At 38.2% G+C, this 23,008-nt stretch overlaps 1 protein-coding gene across 5 annotated transcripts; it reads left to right on the top strand.

The window, feature by feature from the left end:
* The first annotated feature begins 4,342 nt into the window (after positions 1–4,342).
* LOC136247524 (uncharacterized) lies at positions 4,343–6,678 on the top strand. Of its 5 annotated transcripts, none has more exons than XM_066039273.1 (10): positions 4,343–4,690; positions 4,745–4,925; positions 4,974–5,136; positions 5,263–5,389; positions 5,440–5,595; positions 5,642–5,706; positions 5,767–5,795; positions 5,847–5,979; positions 6,401–6,465; positions 6,525–6,678. In XM_066039273.1, the coding sequence occupies exons 5-10, from the start codon at positions 5,511–5,513 to the stop codon at positions 6,598–6,600; spliced, it is 453 nt and encodes a 150-aa protein (XP_065895345.1). In that variant the 5' UTR covers positions 4,343–4,690; positions 4,745–4,925; positions 4,974–5,136; positions 5,263–5,389; positions 5,440–5,510; the 3' UTR covers positions 6,601–6,678. The 5 variants fall into 5 exon arrangements, with proteins under 5 accessions (XP_065895345.1, XP_065895346.1, XP_065895344.1 ...); XM_066039274.1 differs by having other exon boundaries at positions 4,343–4,619; XM_066039272.1 differs by having other exon boundaries at positions 4,343–4,925; positions 4,974–5,072.
* Positions 6,679–23,008: the final 16,330 nt, after the last annotated feature.

Consider the following 23,008-nt stretch of genomic DNA (forward strand, 5'->3'; position numbering starts at 1 on the left):
TACATGTATTATTAAGATGAAAATTATATTTTAAAATGACAATTTTCAGTTGTCAAAATGTTTTCAAGGTTAAATGTGTACATTATCCGATTAACGAATATTTAACGAATAACAAATATTTCTTAACGAATATTTCTTAATGAACGAATATTCGTACTATTCGTTTCAGCCTTAATTACAAGAATCTCATGCCAGACTAGTTGCTTTCGGTGGCCAGCGACTCAATGCTTGTGGTAAAGTTACAATCAAATGCCAACACAAAGAAAAAATCTATCCTGTGGTTTTTGAAGTGATTGACCAAGACGTTCCTAACATATTGGGCTTGGCTACTTGTGTAGAGCTAAAATTAGTACAACGGTTGGACACTATCAACACTCAAACTGCTGATATCCTTGACTCATACAGTGATGTTTTTGAAAGGCTAGGGTGCATAACTGATGCTTCATACCACATCAAAGTTGATGAAAATGCTCAGCCAATTGTACACACACCCAGAAAAGTTGCTGTCACTCTTCGTCCTAAGGTACAGCAGGAACTAAAGCATATGGAAGAACTGGATGTGATCGAGAAAGTAGAAGAACCCACTGATTGGGTAAATAGTATGGTAACTATAGTCAAGCCAAATGGAAAGCTGAGGATCTGTATTGATCCACAAGATTTGAACAAGGCAGTTAAGCGCGATTACTATCCAATGAGTACAATTGACGAAATTGTTGCAAGAATGCCTAATGCTAAGATTTTTTCTGTTCTGGATGGTTTCTGGCAAATCAAGTTAGACAGACCAAGTGCCAAACTCTGTACTTTCAACACCCTATTTGGGCGATATATGTTTAAACGCCTCCCATTTGGGCTCTCATCGTCCCAAGACATTTTCCAAAATACTATGTCAGAGATGTTTCGTGATATAGAGGGAGTTGAAGTTGTCGTTGACGACCTGCTGATTTGGGGTGAAAGTGATGAACAACATGACAGCCGTTTGATGCAAGTTTTAGAGAGAGCACGAAACAGAAACCTCAAGCTCAATAAAAGCAAGTGCCAAATCAAAAAAGATTCTATCACATACATTGGACATGTTCTGAGTAAAGACGGCCTAAAACCAGACCCCAAGAAGATAGAAGCGATCATGAACATGCCTTGTCCAGAAAATAGAGAAGAACTGCAGAGATTTCTAGGTATGCTAACATAATTGGGTAAATTTATACCTAATTTATCTCATATAGCTTCACCGCTATGAACTCTCTTAGAAAAGAACGTGGAATGGCACTGGCAAGCTGAACAGGCAAACAGTTTTACATCCTTGAAGGAACTGATCACCAAAGCTCCCGTTCTAAAGTACTTCAACCCTAGTAAGCCTACGAAGTTGTCCGTTGATGCTAGTTCTAAAGGTTTGGGAGCAGTCTTCATGCAGGATAATCACCCCATTGTTTACGCTTCCAGAGCCCTCACTACATGACAGCAACATTATGCCCAAATTGAAAAATAAATGCTCGCTGTAGCATTTGGGTGTACCAGATTTCATGGATACATATTTGGCATGTCTACTATTGAAGTGGAGACTGACCACAAGCCTTTAGAAGCCATTTTCAAGAAGCCACTCAATCAAGCACCAGCTATATAGACTCCAAAAGATGATCATGTCCAATACAAAAGTACTCAGTTGACCTTGTGTACCGCCCTGGAAAACAGCTGGTTATTGCAGACACTCTATCAAGAGCTTATTTGACAGATCAGTCTGACTGCTGCACATTGTTTAAGTTTGAAGTAAATGTAACACCCCAAAAACACCTTCGCTGTAAAAAAGGCGCGCCCAAGAAACTACAAGTACCTGGAACCCAATGTAAAAAACAAAAAGAAAAATCCTGAAGTGAAAAGTAACTGGTAACTTAAAGAGCTGATATCTGAAGCAGCCAAGAATACAATTACTAAAGTTTAATCCATGCAAGAACACCTTGGCTATAAAACAGGTGTATACATGAAAGTAATAGGCAACTGAAATGGCTGATATCTGAAGCGGCCAAGAATGAATGGTCATATGTGACCAGATTTTACAGAACCGAACCAAATCGCACATCAGACAAAATCAAACTAACACCACCAGTGGATAGCTACACTATCGTACTACAAGTTTTGACCCTCAGCACTACTCAAACTACACGAGGCTGGTTTTAATAGACGTCTTTTCTGGGTGGTGTGGGGTGCCCAAATGGCGGTTTCAGGCCTTGTGAAGGACCTGGCTTGGCAAGAATCAGTGGTTTACTGGTGGACAGCCTTATAATGATGGCCAGACGTGTTCTCTGTAGACTTTGATACATATCAGCCATTAAGGATCCAGCACAGCCCTGTAATCTCGTGTCTGGACTCCAATCGTGGTCTGCCTCCATTTTGAGGCCTATCTTTTGCCCTCCCCGCCACCCCCCAGCCTCCACTCCTTTGTGAGCACTCGTGATACTACTTCGCTCGTCCAACTGCTCAGATTTTCTATCTTATTTGGCGGGAAACTGTACAAGCAGCTACAAGTACTGGAAGTGGCTTGAAAAGTAACAGATTGATGCATCTTTTGTGTAAATTTCATACGCGTGCTTGCTATCCTTGGAGAGTTATGCTGGCTTCAATTCTTTAAAATCGTTTATCTCGAAACTTCTAATGTGCGATTTGGATCGTTTTTCCAAAATCCAGTCACATATACAACTAATTCAAAATTTTAACACTGAACCTTTATAATTCAGCTGTGTTCTATATTCACTCTTGCTGCATCGTAAAGTAATTTCTTTTAACTCTAATTGGCTGGTAATTTGGCCGCCTTTTTTAATAGTCAGTATAATAGAGCAAAAAAAGGCGGCCAAATTACCAGCCAATTAGAGTTAAAAGAAATTACTTTACGATGCAGCAAGAGTGAATATAGAACACAGCTGAATTATAAAGGTTCAGTGTTAAATTTTTGAATTAGTTGCATATGACCATTCATTCTTGGCCGCTTCAGATATCAGCCATTTCAGTTGCCAGTTACTTTCATGTATACACCTGTTTTATAGCCAAGGTGTTCTTGCATGGATTAAACTTTAGTAATTGTATCCTTGGCTGCTTCAGATATCAGCTCTTTAAGTTACCAGTTACTTTTCACTTCAGGATTTTTCTTTTTGTTTTTTACATTGGGTCCCAGGTACTTGTAGTTTCTTGGGCACGCCTTTTTTACAGCGAAGGTGTTTTTGGGGTGGATATCACTCATTTTTGTCAGTGATAGACTCTACATTTGGTTTAAAAGGTAATTTTTTTGGAAATGAGCAATTAACATTAATGCAGAATATTATCTTGGAGAGTCAGTAAAATCCATACATAATAATGATTGTTTCATAACACCGTAAATTCGGAAGTATGAATTTACGGTGTAGTATGACTGTTCTATTAGAGTAAATTTATCTTTACTGCCTGCACGTGATGAATATATCTCATATCTGTGTATGTTAAATGCTTCAGACACCTAATTAAACTTGCAAGTGCCTAATTAGTTCACAGTTGCTACACAGCTATAAATACATTTGTAATTGTTATCATCATAATCATTTAACCAATTTTTAATATTTTGGTCACAACTTCAGGATTAGAGCAGCAGAGAAAGGAATAGAGGACTCAACCATCAAGACTTGTATATGGGAGATGGAACAGTATTGCGATGGACAATGCCGGTACTAACCCCTCAAGGGTGTTTCAGTACAGTATAGATGCAAGACCAGAGTCTCGATCGTCACGTTTTGACTGTGGTCACAACTTCAGGATTGGAGCAGCAGAGAAAGGAATGAAGGACTCAATCATCAAGACTTGGGGAGATGGAATAGTATTGCCATGGACAATGCCAGCACTAACCCCTCAAGGATGTCACAGTGCAGTATCGATACAACCACTCCAACCAGTGCATAAGACCAGAGCTCGATCATCACCTTTTGACTGAAATTTTTATACTTGATGAAGCAATTAAAACAAAAAAGTTGTAGTACTTATACTTTCCTGAGGGAACATGTCCCCAGAGTCCCAAACTCCCTTGCCTGTTCAGCAGAATAATAGGATTGAGCCTTACTACCACTTTCACCTTTATTCTGGGCCTGAATGTACATATCAGCAACATAATACAGTAGTTGTAGATAATGCTAGTTAATGCCCCTAGGCAGAGCTATAGGGGTGGGAATTTTCCCTACTATCATACTATAATAGTAGTTCTTCTCGCAGTTCTTTGCCTGGCCATCATCAACTGCTGTCCATCAACTGCTGTCAAAACATTAGTCTCGTCCCCCAGACCTTTCCTCAAGCATGCTTATCGCACAAAAATAAATTAGTTTAGCAGTGTACAAACAATTATTCATTGACAGCTTATACTACACTTACCGCATTGTTGAACCATGTATACCACCAGAATCCACCAGATTGACAACTAACACGTGATCTATTTAGGGGAAATCTCGTGGAAAGTCCCTAATTACCTTAAGCGGACACTCATGATACGTGGTTTTAAATTGAATGGTTTAAGAATGTAACTGGATGGTGAGGCGTACTTTAATCGGCTCGACTTTACTGAGAAACTCGAGCCCCTCGTGAGAAACTACATCGCTTGAGCAACGCTTGAAAAAGTAAGAGTCAAGAATACTGAGGGACTCTATGATATATGCCGGTCTTGAATGCTAACGAAATGAGGAGTGAAGTTTGTGCAACGTGTCACATCGCCACACACTGATTCACCGTGTTTGTGCGATAGGGTTTTTGGACCTGTCCACCAGATGTTGAAAGGAAATTCATTCCAACTTGTGAAGTTGTTGGTATACTCATTGTTGGGGTCCATGGGGACATCGATGATCATTTACCAGTCAGCTGTAAGTAATGTCACAACAGAAGGAAAGGAACCATTTCCATACCCCTATGGCATACTGATTTTCCAGGTCAGTTTATGTACACCCAACCACAGAAATGTAGAACTTTGGTTGAAGGTGGAAAATAAACACCTTTTTACTCAGTTACAAGAGATTCACCCAGCTGGGATAAAATGTTGAAGTGAATGTCATTAGTACCTACTTGCGGTTCATCAGGTATTGGACAATTCCAAGTATCCAGATTATGCGGTTGTCCTCATGTTTAAGTTTACACGTTTAGGCAAGTTCCACAACATCCTATAATCTATTACTATATCAGTGTGGAATAATGCTTATATAATATTTTTCATATTCCAGGCTTTAGGTATGTGTATTGTATTTAACACCTGCTTGTTGGTTTTTGCAGGCCATCTGGTCATACTGGTTTATCCACTAGCAGTTGAATGTGATCATGGTACATATGTAAGTTGAGACCATGCAGGAACAAAGATGAGACCATGCAGGAACAAAGATACAGGTGTCATGAATTTCAGGTCAGTTGACATTCAGAGGAATTGTATTATTGCAATTGTTCTTTTTGTAGTTATCAATTATCAGTAACCAGTTTGTGATAGCGTACTTTTGTTTGACTAATGACCAAATGTTCTGGTTTACATGCTTACCCAACAGTTATGTTACTCACTTAACCTGCATATGGGATATATATTTTTAGTTCATTTTGATTATTCATCCTTTATTGGTACAGCCTGCATATTGATTTTTTGCACATTCTCTTTTTAATTCAGTGCCTGCTGGATTGTTTCGTCAGATATCGAAACAGATGTCTTTGGTGTTGCGACCGATGTTCCAGGTCAGTTTGCATGTGTGTTTAATTTAAGGTTAACTTCAGTGCCTGCTTATTCTTTTACAGGTCTCGGTATCGAGTGTCATGAATTTCAGGTCAGTTGACGTGCAGAAGAATTGTATTATTGCAATTGTTGTTTTTTGCAGTTATCAATTATCACTGTATACTAGTGATGTGAATTTGCAGGTCAATCTACTCAGATGTATCAGGCATAGTGTTGATGGGTTCGAACAAGTATCCAGTGTAGACTGTAGTGGCATCAAGGGTGTTAATTTCCAGGTCAGTTTACATGTTGTGATGTTAGTGATTTTTTCCTAGTACCCAGATATTAAGTGTATTGTATTTAATGCCCACCTGTTATGTTTTTTAAATTATGGTATATCAGTGTAGACAGTGCAACAGTAAACCTTCTGTGTTGTAGTAACTATTTGTTTCATAATATTATGCTGTTGTCCCAGAATGGCACAATTTTTGGGCAACCAGTGTGAAGTCCAGTGGTACAAACATTGTATTATGACCAAGTTGTGATAGCGTACTTTTGTTTGACTAATGTCCTAATGTTATGGTTTAACATGCTTACCCTACAGTTATGTTATTCATTCACTTAGCCTGGGATATAATTTTTGTTCATTTTGATTATCCATGCTATTATTGACACAGCCCGGCATATTGATTTTTTGTACATTCTCTTTTAATTCAGTGCCTGCTAGATTGTGTCATCAGATATCGAAACAAGTGTTTTTGGTGTTGCGACCGATGTTCCAGGTCAGTTGCATGAGTGTTTAATTTAAGGTTAACTTCAGTGCCTGCTTATTCTTTTACAGGTCTCAGTATCGTCATGCTGACATACAAGAAATCATCACTATTGTTGGAACTATTTTTAGTCAAGTCTTGATGTGATGTTAATTAACGTTGTTACACATTGTTGTATGTTTAACCATATGGCAAGAAATTATCATGGCCATCATGAAATTTGAATATTGTGTAAGTTGTGTGGACCAACCCCAACTCATACATGGTCACTGGCAAACCACGAACCACATTCGAGCCACAACACCACCAACCACATTCGAGCAATCCATTACAAAATTTTGTTGCACCATTTGTGTGTGCATAATACTTAATGAAAGCCACAACACAAGCTACATGGTACACACTACATAGAGGTGGTAACCCCTAAAGGCTTGTTACCTTTTGTATTCACCTTACCGGCCTTTGTGATTAATCTATTAAAAATTACATGTAAATAGAGAATTGAAGAGTATGCTTAAAGCACCTTCGCTAGTGATTTTGTTCTTCAAACCATAAGACAACTGGCGATTTATAAACGCTCCGCATGGGGTGTGGTACTAAATGGAATTTAAAAGATTTCTGCTTAAAACGCCATCCCTAGGGAACTTACGGTTCAGCACGCTGTCACAACTTGTTTATCAGGCATTAGAGTTTGTGTCCACGTCGTCTCTTTAAAAGTTATTGTAGGGATTAGAGGTTGATTGAAGAAAATACGCGTATAGGCAAACCAGGATTGGATAATGTCAGTGCTAGATGGACTATACAAACACGACTATGTTGACTGGTATAACGTGACAGTAATTGTAACATAAGGTAGAGAAATAAAGTGAAATACGCCTATTTTTTATTTTGCGATGGTTACTTTTTTATTTTAGCGAGGTCGCAAGAAAACTATAACGACTCCTAAAGATTTTTTATCACGTAACGCAATACAAATCTATTGAGAGATGTTGCGTAATTTAGGAATAATATTGCGAAACCGGCCCTACACGTAAATAACTCACAGTAGTGGCCGCGCGTCTTTTAATTGGGCGTGCGCTTTGTAGTTTCTTGGCCGCGCGACTCACTACCGTGAGTCTTGATATCAACACTACCAATATCAAAATCTAAACTAAATCAACTCCAGTCACTGACTCAATCTGACTCTCATTTACAGCAGCTAATGCAGCTAACTGAGAAAGGTTGGCCAGATCACAAGTCAAAGGTGCCAAGTCAATGCCTACCATACTGGTCATTCCGAGAAGAGATATCATTCAGTGATGGAATTCTTTTCAAAGGTGAAAAAATCATAACCCCTAAGGCTATGCAATCTGAAATGTTGAAGTTGATTCATGGCTCCCACTTGGGCATCGCCAGAAATTTAAGCTGAGCAAGAGACATTTTGTACTGGCCAGGAATGTCATCTCAAATTCAAGATGTCGTTTCAGCTTGTGGAATCTGTAACACCTATCAAAGAAAAAACCAGAAAGAACCATTGATCCCACATTCAGTCCGTAGCACTCCACGGTCAGATTCCATTGGCTCTCCAGCCCTGCGTCTCATGGGCAGAAGAACAAAAACTCTTTTACCCACTTCCAGTGCTTTGCTAAAACCAAAAACAATCAACCCAAAAGCAGTGCAAGAAGAGCTTCAGAAACAGTGAAGCAAGCAAAAACTGTACTATGACAGAAATGCTAAACCAATGAAAACCCTCACTCAGGGAGACTCAGTGATGATGGCAACAAAAGATGGTAAATGGAGGCCAGCCAAAGTGACCAGTGTCAGCCAATCCGGTCCTCGTTCCTATGATATTGTGACACCACAAGGGCAACACTATTGTAGAAACAGAAAGCATCTGCGAAAGATGACAGGTGGTACAGGTGATAACCAAAGTGTTGAGGACTTTCTAGATGATGAATCATATGATGATAATTCAAATGAGCCGATCAGAGACAATAGTGATAATCGTGAATCTGCTCCACTTGTTACACCAGTTCCGACCATCAGACATTCCCAACGAACTATCAGAGTACCAGTTCGGTATGCTGATGAATACTCATAACTGTGACTTGTACACATTACACACACTGCACAGCTTCACTTAAATTTGATCAGAGCGCTGTAACAGATTTAAATTATATCCCATAGCATGCTTCTTTTTGTAATAATAGGAGATGTAATGTAATTAGATACACACGTGATCTTTGTATAATATGGTACGTGATTGAACATGTGATCATTCTAGAATAATCCAACACGTTGTTACAGTTATATACCTAGAACAATGATGTATGACAACTAGGGACCCGCCGATTATGCTGGCATAATTATGAGCATAATAGGTGTCTGAAAGCATTGAGTATAATGCTAGCATAATAGGTAGAATATTTGTGTAATAGAACGAATTCTTGCTTATCAAAATAGCTATCACAAAAAGATCGATATACTCTAATAGAACAGTCAGTAACTCTAATAGAACAGTCAGTAACTCTAATAGAACAATCATATAACTGACTGTTCTATTAGAGTATATCAATCTTTTTGTGATAGCTAGTTTGATAAGTAAGTTGTGCTTCAGCCACTTATTATTTTCCCATAAATTGGAAATTATTACTAGAGCATGGAAACTGAAGCATAAATAATTGGGCATAATTTGAGCATAATGGGTAAGTATTGAGCATATATTTAAGCATAATAGGTAAATTTTTGAGCAGTGCAGCATAGCATAATAGGTAAAATTATGAGCATAATCGGCGGGTCCCTACTGACAACGCTTCAACATACTTGGCAGCAGCTGATGAATTACAATAGCTTCTCACTTCCACCTTTCTCAAGCAAGCTCTAGAAGGCCACGGTGGTACATGGCAGTATATTCCTAAAAGAGCACCCTGGATTGGTGGATTTTGGGAACGATTAGTTGGGTTAATTAAACAGGCACTTAAGAAGACCTTAGGCAGAAGTTTTGTCACCTTGCAGATTCTTGAGACCATTGTTGTGGAAGTTGAGGCCACTCTTAACAATCGTCCCTTAACTTATGTAACCTCTGATGCTGCCGATGTTGAGCCTCTAACCCCAGTATGGCAAATGTATGGAGTCTTTGCCTCACTCCTATGATGATGATCCAGAGGACCCAGACTATGTTGTATCAGAGTCACAAATAAGGAAACGACTTACCAACCACGCTAGATTGCTACAACATTTCCAGACAAGGTGGAAGAAGGAATACCTTACTAGTTTGAGATAGTTCCACAAGACATGGGGCCTGAAAATACAGAATGTGAAAGTTGGAGATGTAGTTTTGATTCATGATGATGGTCCTAGACTACATGGAGACTTGATATTATATACAGCCTGATACAAGGAAATGATGGTTTGGTTAGAGCAGTGAATGTACGGACTAGCAACCATGTAACATCCATACCAATCAGCAGACTGCAGCTGTATCCTCTGGAGGTCTCACTCCCACCTGATCATCTGTCAGAACACAGCAGTCCAACAGAACCAATAACCCAAAATGTTGAAGATATGGCAAGAAATCATCCATAGCGAGCAGCAGCAAAGAAGGCAAGAACCCATCTGTTGGAATGGACAGCTAGATTAAGGTGCTCCCCGGAGGATGTCGAGAACTAGACACTATAGCATAATTGTGTTTGGGTTATTATTTAAGCTACTTTGTGTGTATTTAGTTTTTTGTCATGTGCATGTGTGTATGTTGATGTAATAATCCAATATGGCGAGCATGTGGTGCCATGAGGCGAGTTATTAGTCAGTTATTAGTCCATTGCTCTGACGTTGTGGACCCTACAAACCCCGCTGATACCCTACATTACTGTTCTGTTAGAGTATTTTGAATACAGGTGTATGTTCTATTAGAATATTTCAACCAAGCTTAGTGTAATGCAAGAGCTTTAGTTATTCAAACAATTCACTTATCTAATTGTTATTATATACCATTACCAGAAACTAATGGAATTCAGATAACCAAGGGCCCACTGTGTATCAGATGACAGTACACCATTAATTAAATTGTAATTGTACTAAGCCCAGCTGTGTGACAAATAAGTACTAATCAAGTTTGGTACTACAAGTTACATAATGTGTAAACCGTAGAGTCGGGTTGTTAAGCGCATACTATTTGTTAAGCGCATACACATTTCCTGTAATTAACCATGGATGATAAGCGCACATGGCAAAATGCGACGATAGAACTACACACAGCAAGAAACGCTGGAAGTGCTGAAAAATTAATTTCTCCTCAAGCGCTTACGCCTCCCTTGAGGTCTCTCTTCGCTATGTATACAGCAAATCAGCCATCTGGATAGTGATAATCTCGTTCATCACGAAGGATTTCACCCAAAAATGGAGTCAATTACTTGCGTGGTGATAAATTAAAAAATGAATTTTTTTTAAAAAAAGAATAAATAAATAAAATGCGTGGTGACCAGCACAAACTAGTAACTACTCCATTATAACGTAGTGATTCCGCGTTACACTCACCATAATTATTTATTAGGCGTATGCGCCTAACAGATAATGTGATTTTTTACAAAAAGTTTCTCCGAAAAATATAAATGCATGCGCTTAACAACCCGACTTTACGGTATGTGACTGGATTTTGGAAAAACGATCCAAATCGCATATTAGAAGTTTCAAGATAAACGGTTTAAAGAATTCAAGCCAGCATAACTCACCAAGGATAGCAAACACGCAAATGAAACTTACACTAAAGTTGCATCAATCTGTTACCTTTCAGACCACTTTCAGTGCTTGTAGCTGCTTGTAGTTTCTCACTAAATAACATAGAAAATCTGAGCTGTTGGACGAGCGAAGTAGTATCACGAGTGCTCACAAAGGGGTAGAGGGTGGCGGGGTGGGCAAGGGTTAGACCTCAAAATGGTGGCAGACCACGATTGGAGTCCAGAGACGAGATTACAGGGCCGTGCTGGCTCCTTAGTAGTTGATATGCCACCTACATGACAAGCTACTTTCCAAGAACCATCCGGGAGTGGAATTCACTGCCACCGCATCTAATTGAACTGAACACTCTAGCAACATTTTCAAACTTAATTGAACAGCACTTATAATTTGTAATTGTTTGGGCTTAATCAGTTTTGCTGTCTGCCCTTTCCCCCCAAATAAATAAATAAATAGATATGTAGCAGAATCCACAGAAAAAATTGTTTGGCCTACATTATTAGGCTGTCCACCAGTAAACCACTCATTCTTACAAAGCCAGGTCCTTCACAAGGCCTAAAACTGCCATTCGCCCTCTACACACACCCCAGAAAAGACTTCTGTTGAAACCAGCCTCGAGTAGTTTGAGTGGTACTGAGTGTCATAACTACTAGTACGATAGTGTAGCTATCCACTGGTGGTGTTAGTTTGATTTTGCCTGATGTGGGATTTGGATCGGTTTTGTAAAATCTGGTCACAATTTGTGTGGCATTTATGAAGATGCTCACACACTTAAAAACTAGCAGTGTTGGGAGTAACGCGTTAAGTAACGCGTTACGTAATATTATTACTTTTGTGGTAACAAAGTAATATAACGAAATACGCTATGAAAACAGGTAATATAACGCAAGATACTTAACTTACAAACGTAACGCGTTACCTAAGTAATATAATTATTGTAACGAGTCTAATATTACGTAATATTATTACTAAAAGTAACGAAGTTACTAATCTCATTAGTAATCCTCTGAGTATCGCCTAACCACAACGAAGTAATGAGGCCTACTGAATGAAGCTTATTCACTAGCTTCTTACTTATAACCAAGATTTGCACATTGTCCAACACCGAAATCATTTCACGTGATAAGGTGGTAGTTTCACACGTGACAGCTTATGGCTGTGGACACAAAGTAATAATTACAGTTACTTTATTTTATGGGTAATATGTAACTGTAACTAAATAGTTCAGTTGCAAGTAATTTGTACTATGTAACTAGTTACTTTTACAAAGTAATTTGCCCAACACTGAAAACTAGCAGCATTACATAGTTTTCATTAACACTTTAACAATAACATTGTATTACCTGATTAGCTAATATTAAGTTTACAACTTGCATACCTTGCACATGGCCTTATTATGATATCATCATTACTTTTGTCGTAGTTAAATCTGCTTTACTTGGATGTGCACTTTTTTACAGCTATAAGCTGTTTTTGGTTGGGATACAAATTACAGAAACCACCAGTAACATTCGAAACAAGCCTATTTCTGGCTTGTAATGCTGTTTCCAATCCCTATTAAGAGTTGTATATTTATGCATGCATGTGTATTACAAACTCACACTACACACACACACACAAGCAAGTGCAATCACACCTACTCAGTAAACCACCACCTGTGTGTCATGAGGGAGGAACAAAGGTAAATCCTCCTAGAGCAGGATACTCTTGGTATGAATTTCTGATTTAAATTTCTACTCTTAGACCACTCCAAATAAATTCTCTGTTTCCCGTCCACCGCCCGCATCTAGTTACTGTCAGTTCTAAATATTCCATTATTCCGTATTCTTCCTTTATTTTCCAGTTATTCTTGCATACTGACAGGCTCAGTAAAGCCATCTCGAAACAGGGTCAGCTCACGTGTCAGCAGTGCTATCAAGTCGGCACAAACTTCACGTTTGTGTTATTTTTGCTACTTAAAAGGGAAGGAACTAGCTTAAGCATGCTTTTATACAGCTTTTTATGGTTATGCCAGCCATTGCCAGGCAAATAATGGCTTGAAAAACTGTCAATCTTATAATGAAATAATGGAAATGGACCGCCCGCCCGCATGCAAATATGCTTGAATCCAGGACGGGAAACAGAGAATTTATTTGGAGTGGCCTTAGGTTACAAATCTCCAACCACTACCTGACCTAGTTTGGGGTCGGTGGGTGTGACATTGATAGGTACACAGCAACTAGTACCCAGCCTACACACAGTTTCATGATGTGTAACAATTTAGTAGGTTACATGCTACACACTCCACAGATAAAAAAACAACTGGCTCTACCAGCAGTTATTCTAAATAATGACCTTCTTAAAAAATTACCTAACAAATATTGATCTTTTCTATCCTAACATAGATAGCTAATATACAACAGGCATTGTATTTATGGTATTTAATAATTGCAAGGCACTTTTTATTTACAAACACTTAAAAATAGGAAGTGGTTTTTATTTTCGCGTCTAGTAGTTTCCCCGAGCATTCGACTTTAGAGGACGCGTCTAGTAGTTTCCCCCCCGAGCATTCGACTTTAGGGGACGCGAAAAGTAACATTAGCATAGGATAGGCTTGGGTTCAGCTTTGGTTAGGTTACCGTTAGGTTACTTACGTTCTTCTCACTGTGTTATAGTGTATATAGAGTGAGACTACTATTTGAGTAGCGTTTATAAGGTAGAAAAGTATGATTACTGGGTAGCTAGCAGCGGTAGAACAGTGGTAAGCCCACTGATTACAGTTGCAGTAGTCCAGGGTTCGAGTCCAGGTTGAGTTTTGTGTTTTTTTTTCGTTTAGTGGCCCTTTTTTTGTCTAAGGTTTACTGTCGGTTCAATAGCGAGCCCGGCTTATTGAACCGACTTTAGGTTCAGTAACCACCAAGGGGCCACTCACGCTATGAGATTTCGTACAACCACACAGAAATTAATTTCGAAATTTGAAATTTTGAGTCTGCTGTCATATCTTCTGCTTCTTCTCAGGCTGGGGTGGCCGCTGCTGTTGGTGAGATAGCTAAGGACAACCAATACCAGGACATTGTGAATGATAATGGAGGAGATTTTATCCCTCTTGTATGTGAGACCTTTGGTGTTTGGTCACCATATGCCCTATCAATTTTAGGATCCATAGCTGACAGAACAACTGTTAGAAACGGTTTACCTCGAAAGTTTGCTAGGCGCCAACTTCTCCAGCAACTGTCTATGACTTTGTGGAGGTACAATGCAAAAATGATACTCCGCCAGTATTCGCTTACTGCTGAGGACGAATTTCCTGACTTTGACATTGGTTAAGTTAAGTACGTATAGGTAGTAATAAGTATATAGGTAGGTAATAAGTAGTAGTATGTTGTAGTTTTCAGTATGTACGTGTGTTATGTTCCATATCATTAAATACATTTTAGTAAAATCATAATTTTTCGGCACGGACTTTTCATTAGCGCGCGCCCCGTTATCGTAACACCATCTGTATTCCCTATGTCTATGTCTATGCAAGCTATTACATAATAGAAATCATTTAAGTGTACATATAAGGCATCTCAGAAACCACAATTCTGTAATGTCTTCATTTTTTTTACTTCTTCAGTGAAATTTACAGCTCAGATTTCAGTCTTTATAGGCATAGTAGATTTCAGTGGACCTCACAAGGAGCAACTGATTTGTTTTCAGCTTTAGTAGCTAATATTCATTCAAGAGGTATGCAAGCTATATAAATTTAGCTATACTGGATTTTGTATCTGTGTATGGTAGCTTTCACTTAGGGAAGTGCATGGGCTGTTAGCTTAAATTGGTTATTTATAAATGTGAAATTGAAAAAAACCTGAAGTTATATAGCTATGTAGAATTCTTTTTATTTTACATCCAGCACTAAGCATGCACTTGTGACAGTCATATCAATCATGACATTTTGTGCTAAGCCATTCCACACAGACAGTTCAGATCAATGCACAAAGCTGGTATAATATGTGTTTGTATCAACAAAATTAATTTCCATTAGCTCATAGCTTAATAAAATACATTCATTTATGTCATCAGACATCAGAATGTAAGCAACAGTAAAGGAATAATAATACTGTACACTAATGATCAGTGGGGCCAGTACATATTGTACTGTAGAACATGTAAGCCTTGGTTGAGTCCCACAACCAAACTCCATGCTTGGTGATATAGGTCTTAAATACATTATGAAAACAATGCTAAGAGTGTGACGATAAGTTTACAACTGAAAAAAAGCACTTAATACATTTAGGAATGGGAGGCAAGTCATGACATGCTATTATCAAAGTCAACCACTAATCTCATTATTATTGTGAAATGCTGCATCATCTACACACTACTGGAGATTTTGTCCATGAAAATCAAATGAAAAAAAATGTTCACCCTGTGAAAAGTGAAGTTTTCATTGGGTGGCCCCAATGAAATTTTATTTTCATAGCATTTTCATAGGAAAATTTAATGAAAAACCAATGAAAAATTACCACTGAAAACTCTGTGAAACTGCTTTTCATGGTATTTTCATTGGTAATTTTTCATTGGGTTTTCATTAAATTTCCTACGAAAATAAAATTTCATTGGGACCACCAAGTGAAAACTTCACTTTTCACAGGGTCAACATTTTTTCATTGGATTTTCATGGACAAAATCTCCAGGAGTGTACAGTTTTGCATTTGGTGTTAAATCCTGGAATGTCAGTAATCTACAAACAGCACACAACACTATGTGTCAGTCAGCAACTTACCTTATTAGTGTGATTGGTGTAGTGTGCATACTACACTTGTAAAGATGTGCCAGTTTGGACAGCAATATCACACCTGTGCTGGTGTGTTATCACCACTTCTATATTAACAGTGTAGTGTATAAATATTAGTTTTAGTCCTGCAGTAATTAACTCTGGGTGATCTAAAAGTACAAGGGGATGACCAGGATGTACACTTGTATCCATTAGGTACTAGGAGACAATACACACTTACAGTGTGCCTGCCTGCTGAACCTTAGCTGGCAAAACTCAAAGGTTAGACAACACATTTGTGGTCAAATATGGCAGAATAAAAAACTGAAGCTATATAGCTATGTAAACTTCTTCTATTTTACATCCAGCAGCACTTGTAGTAACAGGCATTCCACTCTGTGCTGCCATGAGTGACATGTCTTTAATATAATTATATGGGAAGTGGTTTAGTTTTGTGGCTATTATAATAATTATAATAAACTCATCAATAGCTACAATATACATTAATATTATTTTGTACATATGTACTATACTGCATGCTGCATGTACCTACTGAAGTACCTATAGCTATACTGTAACTAGGGTATATTGTTGTGGTGTTTGGATCAGCTTATATATACTGAGATACCTTTGTGTATGCATATCTTGTATAATAACTCTGGCCTGTATAGTAACTAACTCTGTATGGGTGGTCTAAAAGTACAAGGGAATGACTAGGGTGTACACTTGTATCCATTAGTTGTTAGGATACAATACACATATTACAATGTACCTGCCTACTTGGCCTCAGCTAGCAAAATTCAAAAAGTTTCGTGTTAGATAACACACTTGTGCACTGTTAAAAATAGGGTGTAATCCAATCACCATTAGAGGAGTTCTAACTGCTGTGTAAATTAAAGTCCTTTGAAGGGAGTTGTAGTACTCCCCAGGGGTGCTCTAGGAGCAACTAAAAGGTGTTACAAAGGCGTTACAATACTCCCTAAGGGTGTTCTAGGAATAGCTATAAAGGCGTCACAGTACACTTTAAAGGTGTTCTAGTGCTCTCCATGGTGGCATTTTGTTGAAAAGAAATGTAGGCTTGCTATAACATTCCGGTAACCTTCATGTTGATTTCAATTTATACGCAATGATTAATAACAACAAACCACATTAGCAGTACACAATTATATTTTTGCAACACTTTTATACTTATCAGATGGTTGTTTCCAAGTCACTCTTATAAAAGTTAACAAAATGTATTTATAACCTAATTTTTAATAGAAGCATCCGATTGTGGGTTTCAATATACCAAGGTGTAGGCAAACACCCTTACAGTGGCTTAGCTATTATGGGGAATAAAGTGATATTTGTGGTGTTCAATAACACCCCTAGTGCTACAGTACTCCCTTAGGGTGTTGTAAATACCATGGGTGTACATGAACACCTTTACGATGGGTGCACCTGTAACACCTCATTTTAACAGTGTGGTCAATAACAGAATGCTATAGTGTTATACTGTAAAATGAGAAATTATAAGAAATACAGCAGTTGAACTTGTGATACGTGCACTATGATGTTTATAAGTTAGCTATGTACCAGCTACATAAATGCCTGGAAAATATTTTCTGTTGCGCTATATTCCAAATACATTTTGTATGTCAGTCAGTTACGTATCATACTATATTATACATAATATTCACACAATATAATTGTATAGGACTTTCATTCTCTTTGATCATGGATGATGAAGAATATGTGACTTATATGAGGGAGTCTTTGCCAAAGTATGTAGTCCAGTGTTTCTTGTATTCTGGATATGATACAGCTCGGGTAGTTGCTCAGATGACTACAGAAAGAGGTCCTACTAATACCATTGATGAAATAGAAGCATTCATTTTACAAAACTTCCCATTAGATTAAACTTGTTATCACATGTCTTTGCCATCTAAGTCATTTGTCTTTACACCTGGTCATCGGACCAGGATCTGCAATTTTATACAAGATGTCAAACAAAAAGTTGTTTTATCCAAACTACAACCTCCATCAAAGAAAATGAAAATTGCAGATAGTGATGATGCTGGTGGGTCCAGTGCTTCTCAGTATGATTTGAAAGCAATCTATGAGGACTCGCGAGACAGAATTATTAACTGGATCAGAAAAAAACCTGAAGAGTTCCACATATTAAAAGAGCACACACATTATAAAATCATTGTGCGTTTCCAAGAATCAGGCTATCCAACTGTTGACGTGCTGTGCTTATTGAGCGATTGCAATGCAATGATCCGACTTGGAGTAAAAAACTCCATAATTGATGTGATATAGTAGCTGTAAAAGAAACAACAGTAAAAATAGTGTAGTGTGGTTGATTTTAATGAATTCATGCGAGTGGCATTAACCACACATGAAATGCATATTCATTTTAAATGGATATATTTATATTACAGAACCAGACATGAGACATGTGGCTCCAGGCCACCTGTGGTGTGTACACACATCATTGTTATTTGGCATGGATATTTTAAAACAGACATCGTTCCGCCTGGGAAAAAGCCAAGAATCCTAACCACTAGACCAAATGGGGTAACCATGATGGGAAGAGTAAATCTCAATATTTTATACAAATACAAGAATGGTGGTTATCCCAGAGGAGTTGGATATGTACATGTGTACTATAGCTATATCAGAAAACATGTCACGTGAGCTCAATCTGAAATTATGCTTCTTGTATATATTAAAAATTATTAATTTAACAATGAAATAAGGATCCAAGCGATAAAAAGTAGTAAAACAAGAGATGAATGATGGTATTAGCTACAGCATAGTTCAGTGGGAAATCCCTATATTGGAATGTTATAACATGTCAATAATAATGAGGCGTGTCATTGTGATCGAGTAAATACATTGTTAAAAATACATTGAAAACATTCATTTAAAATAAATATGCATTGCATGTGTGGTTAATGCCACTCACATGAATTCATTAAAATCAACCACACTACACTATTTTTACTGTTGTTTCTTTTACAGCTACTATATCACATCAATTATGGAGTTTTTTACTCCAAGTCGGATCATTGCATTGCAATCGCTCAATAAGCACAGCACGTCAACAGTTGGATAGCCTGATTCTTGGAAACGCACAATGATTTCAGTTATAGCTCCTTTTTGTGGCTGCATATCCATGATCTGTGCATTCATGGACTTGCAAGGCTTCAACAATTTAACAATCGTTTGAATTGTTTGAATAGAAATATCTTTGAATAGAGAATCATAATATTTAATTGTGTTGTTATCACAGTTAACTGTAGAAATTACAGCCCAATGCTTTCTATCAGGTAAAAGTATGACTTGGATTGCATTGTTGCATTGGGAGAGTGTTCTACTACTTTGTTGTAATAAGGTTGTCTGCAATCCTCCAAAATCAGGAAACTGCTTCTTTAGAAGGGAACATGCTGCATATATTATCCTGTCTGTTAACTCTCCACCACTTTCTAATAACTGTTTTTCCTTCATTGTGAGACGAAACCCATTGCATATCACCCATAACTTTTCTGTGCTCTCAGATTGTGCACTGCATAAGTCACAAGTCAAATCTATCAAATCTGTTCTTGTTTTTGTCTTCTGTGTTTTACTAGGATTTAGGTTCTGCTTCTGCTTTCTCTCAGCAATACAAATATCTATAAATTGTAATACATCATGATCAAGGCAAAACTCACTGGCCATGTTTAGTGTTGATATTGATGGTACTTGACAAATAGAGCTAGATTGTATTTCAGAGCTCTTTACATTCTTCATGCATCCTAGTGAAAGTGTACATATATAAGACTGCTGCAGAGGAAGGTAATCTGGACTTTTTCTGCATAGTTCAGCCAACAATAAAAACTTGTTCCCACATTGTTTAAACTATGAGCATGACACTCCTACAGGAGATTCAACTGCTGCATCAGAGTTTTTGTATTGCTGATCTCACTTTGATTTTTGCTTGTAAAATGCAAATTGTGTAATTTTCCTGCTGCCCAGGGTACACAGATTGCCTCTGCTGGTTTAGCATGGTAAAATATGCATATATCTCCTAAACACACAGAATCCTTTACTGTAGGTAATTTTGAAATATCACATTGTGACATAATGATTATACCACTGCTATTAAATGGCTGGATTCCATTATATGAAGAAAGTGGTACTTCAAAGTGTACCAAAGTAGACAGAAAGTTTGTGTAAGTAATTCATAACAGTGAACAACTCTTCATAAGAAAAACAACATTAGTATGGCTCTTTCAGGAAAATGAAAGAATATCAAGTGATCATTTGTTTAGAGTCCGAGCACACCGGAAGCATCCTGTGATTTGAGTAGCTTTTGTTTCACACCTTGTTTGATTATTTTCTTCTCTTCAAGTATTGCAAAATTTTGCACAGTTTCAGAGAGTTCCTCTGGTGGAATTGTAGGAAAGACATCATCGCTAGGCTCTGCTGCAGTAGGTGCGGAGATAGGCTCACCCTCTCCTTCATGAGCGTATATGGCTCCAGTGAAGTCTACACCACAAACAGAGAACGAGTTAGGTCTTCAGTTCGAGTCTTCAGAAGTGGTGGTGGATCAGGCAGCCTGTAGGGTTTCCCTGTCAATCCTACACATGTCACGCATCTCCTCAATAGTTTCTTCACATATGTGACTGAATTTTGGAAAATCACCTATATTGGAGTGCATGAAATAATTAGAATGTTCATGTTTAGTGTGTTGCTAATAAGAGCAGGGAACAGATTTAAAAATATTACAAGAATGTTATTGTAATTCAAGGTATTGAGAATGGCTTAAAACCATCAACAAGCAGATTTGCTCTTTATTGTTTGTGATTTGATCATTAAATATTTTAGGTGTCAAATGTGCCCATATGGGTAATTTTCCAAAATTCGGTCACATATACTCTAATTAATGGCTGTAATCCAGTACAATTGACTGATTGCTGTTACTGTACTGCTAACTCCTGAATGATGAATTCTCTCATGAGTGGCATACACAATAAGCCTAGTGATGTGGTGCTTGGGTGACAGCAGATAGGGGAACTTTGCCAGCTTGCTAATGGGCACATTATGAATCCTCCCCCACAGCATAGAAATCCTCTGCTATCCAGGAACAGTCTGAGCTGATGTATGAGAAGAGTACGCTTGGGTGACTTTGATGTTAGGTTTGTGATCTCTTCAAAGTATTCCAGTTGTTGGGAGGCTTAAATCAGAGCATTGTGGCATCTGAAAGTTCCTTAGCAGTGATCGGACCAATTACCTTATCACTGGGGTGCTTCAAATTGTGGCCAATACGATGTACATAAATAGTAACAGTGAGTAATTTAGTGAGTCTGCTGTAACAGGAGACACTGATGACAGTATGGATACCACAGGTCTCAGCAGGGTTGATGGGAGGTCTGTTGTTGGTTTCTTGAGCATCTTCTATAGCAATGTTCTGTAAGTGAACTACAACAACTGGTGACCATGTGGGCCACTGTTCTGTATAAGTTAACTAGGAAGGACTATGAAGCCAGAGTTGGGAGGACTTCAATTGCTCGGTAGAAATCCCCCCTTGTCAATAGATTGGCTGGGTTCTCATCAGTTAGCACATAGGTCCAAGCAGAAGCAGGGAGTGACTGTGTGATTTCTGCTACTCGGTTAGCAATGAATGGCTTTGTTGTGGTTGTCTGTTTGATACCATAAATCCAGTGAAGCGCGATCTGGCTATCACTCTACATATGTACATTGGTATCATCAGATGTCAGGTGTAGAGATTGGATGACAAACTTAGCTAATCAAGTGGCAATGACTGTTGCCATTAGTTCAAATTTAGAAAGTGTAATGGACCTTACTGGTGCAACCCTGGATCTTGACACCACCAATGTAGCTTGGTCATTCTGCTTGAGGTATGCTACTGCACCATTTGTACTTAGACTAGCATCTGCAAAAACATGAACTTGTTTGGTGGCAGTGAGGTGGAACTGTTGTGTGAAGTAACATATTGGATAAACATAAGTTGTCACTTCTTGGATGTCAGAAGCAATCAACTGCCAGTGGTTACGAGTCTCTTGATCAATTGGTTCATCCCAGTCCACCTTCTATCTCCACAGAGCTTGTAGCAACAACTTAACTTTGATAGTAATTGGAGTTAACAAACCTAATGGATCATATATCTGTGCTAAGTCACATAGTATCTCCCTTTTGGTTGTCAATGGTGAGAATGTAAGTGAAGGGAACAGTTTAGGTATAAATCCTAGAGTGTCATCTAGTATGTTCCAACATAAACCCAGTAGGCTGACACATGTACTGGAGTCATTTGTTTGGTCACTTTCAGTTTTGGCTCAAAGTTTGAGGCTGTTTGATGACCATGAGTGCAAGTTGAAATTTGCTTGTTTCATTATAGATCTGGATTGAATGTAGTAGTCCATGAATTGCTGTTCTTAGTCACAACCTGAAATGAGATTGTCAACGTAAAGGTTGGACTTCATATCCTTAGCCACTGATAAGGGGAATTTCTTGAGGTGTAAGTAAAGTGTCGCATTCAACATAAATGGTGAGCTGGACGTTCCAAAGGGTGCCACCTTGAAGTGATAAGTTGTAAGAGTTCCAAATGGATTATTGATGTCCAAAACCTTAAGAATCGAGTTGAATCTCTGTCTGATTCATGGAGCTTGACATGTAAGAATGCCTTCACAATATCGGTGGCAAAGGCAAAGGTGTGTTTATGAAATTGTAGTAAGATTGAACACAAATCATTCTGAATGGTGGACCTACTAGTAAGCAGTCATTCAGACTGGCATGTTCCTTACTTTGACAAGAGCTACAGTCGTACACTATTCTTATTGGTGTAGTTGCTGACTCCTTTTTAACAGGGTGATGTGGTAGACAGTGAACCTTAGCTGGGTAGTCGGTAGAATTAACCTTCTCTATGAAGCCACGTGCTTCCTGGTCAGTAATGATAGTATGATACATATGTAAAAGAGATGGTGAATCTGTCAGACGAGATATTAACTGCCATTTTTTGTTTCTCACAGGTCGTGAAATTTGATGGAAGTGGAAGGTGAACTGGTTTCCATGGAAACTGAGCTGTATAAGCGCCTTTGGTGGATTGGCTGATACAGT

The sequence above is a fragment of the Dysidea avara genome, chromosome 2, assembly GCF_963678975.1.
Source record: "Dysidea avara chromosome 2, odDysAvar1.4, whole genome shotgun sequence".
Classification (NCBI taxonomy): Eukaryota; Metazoa; Porifera; class Demospongiae; order Dictyoceratida; family Dysideidae; genus Dysidea; species Dysidea avara.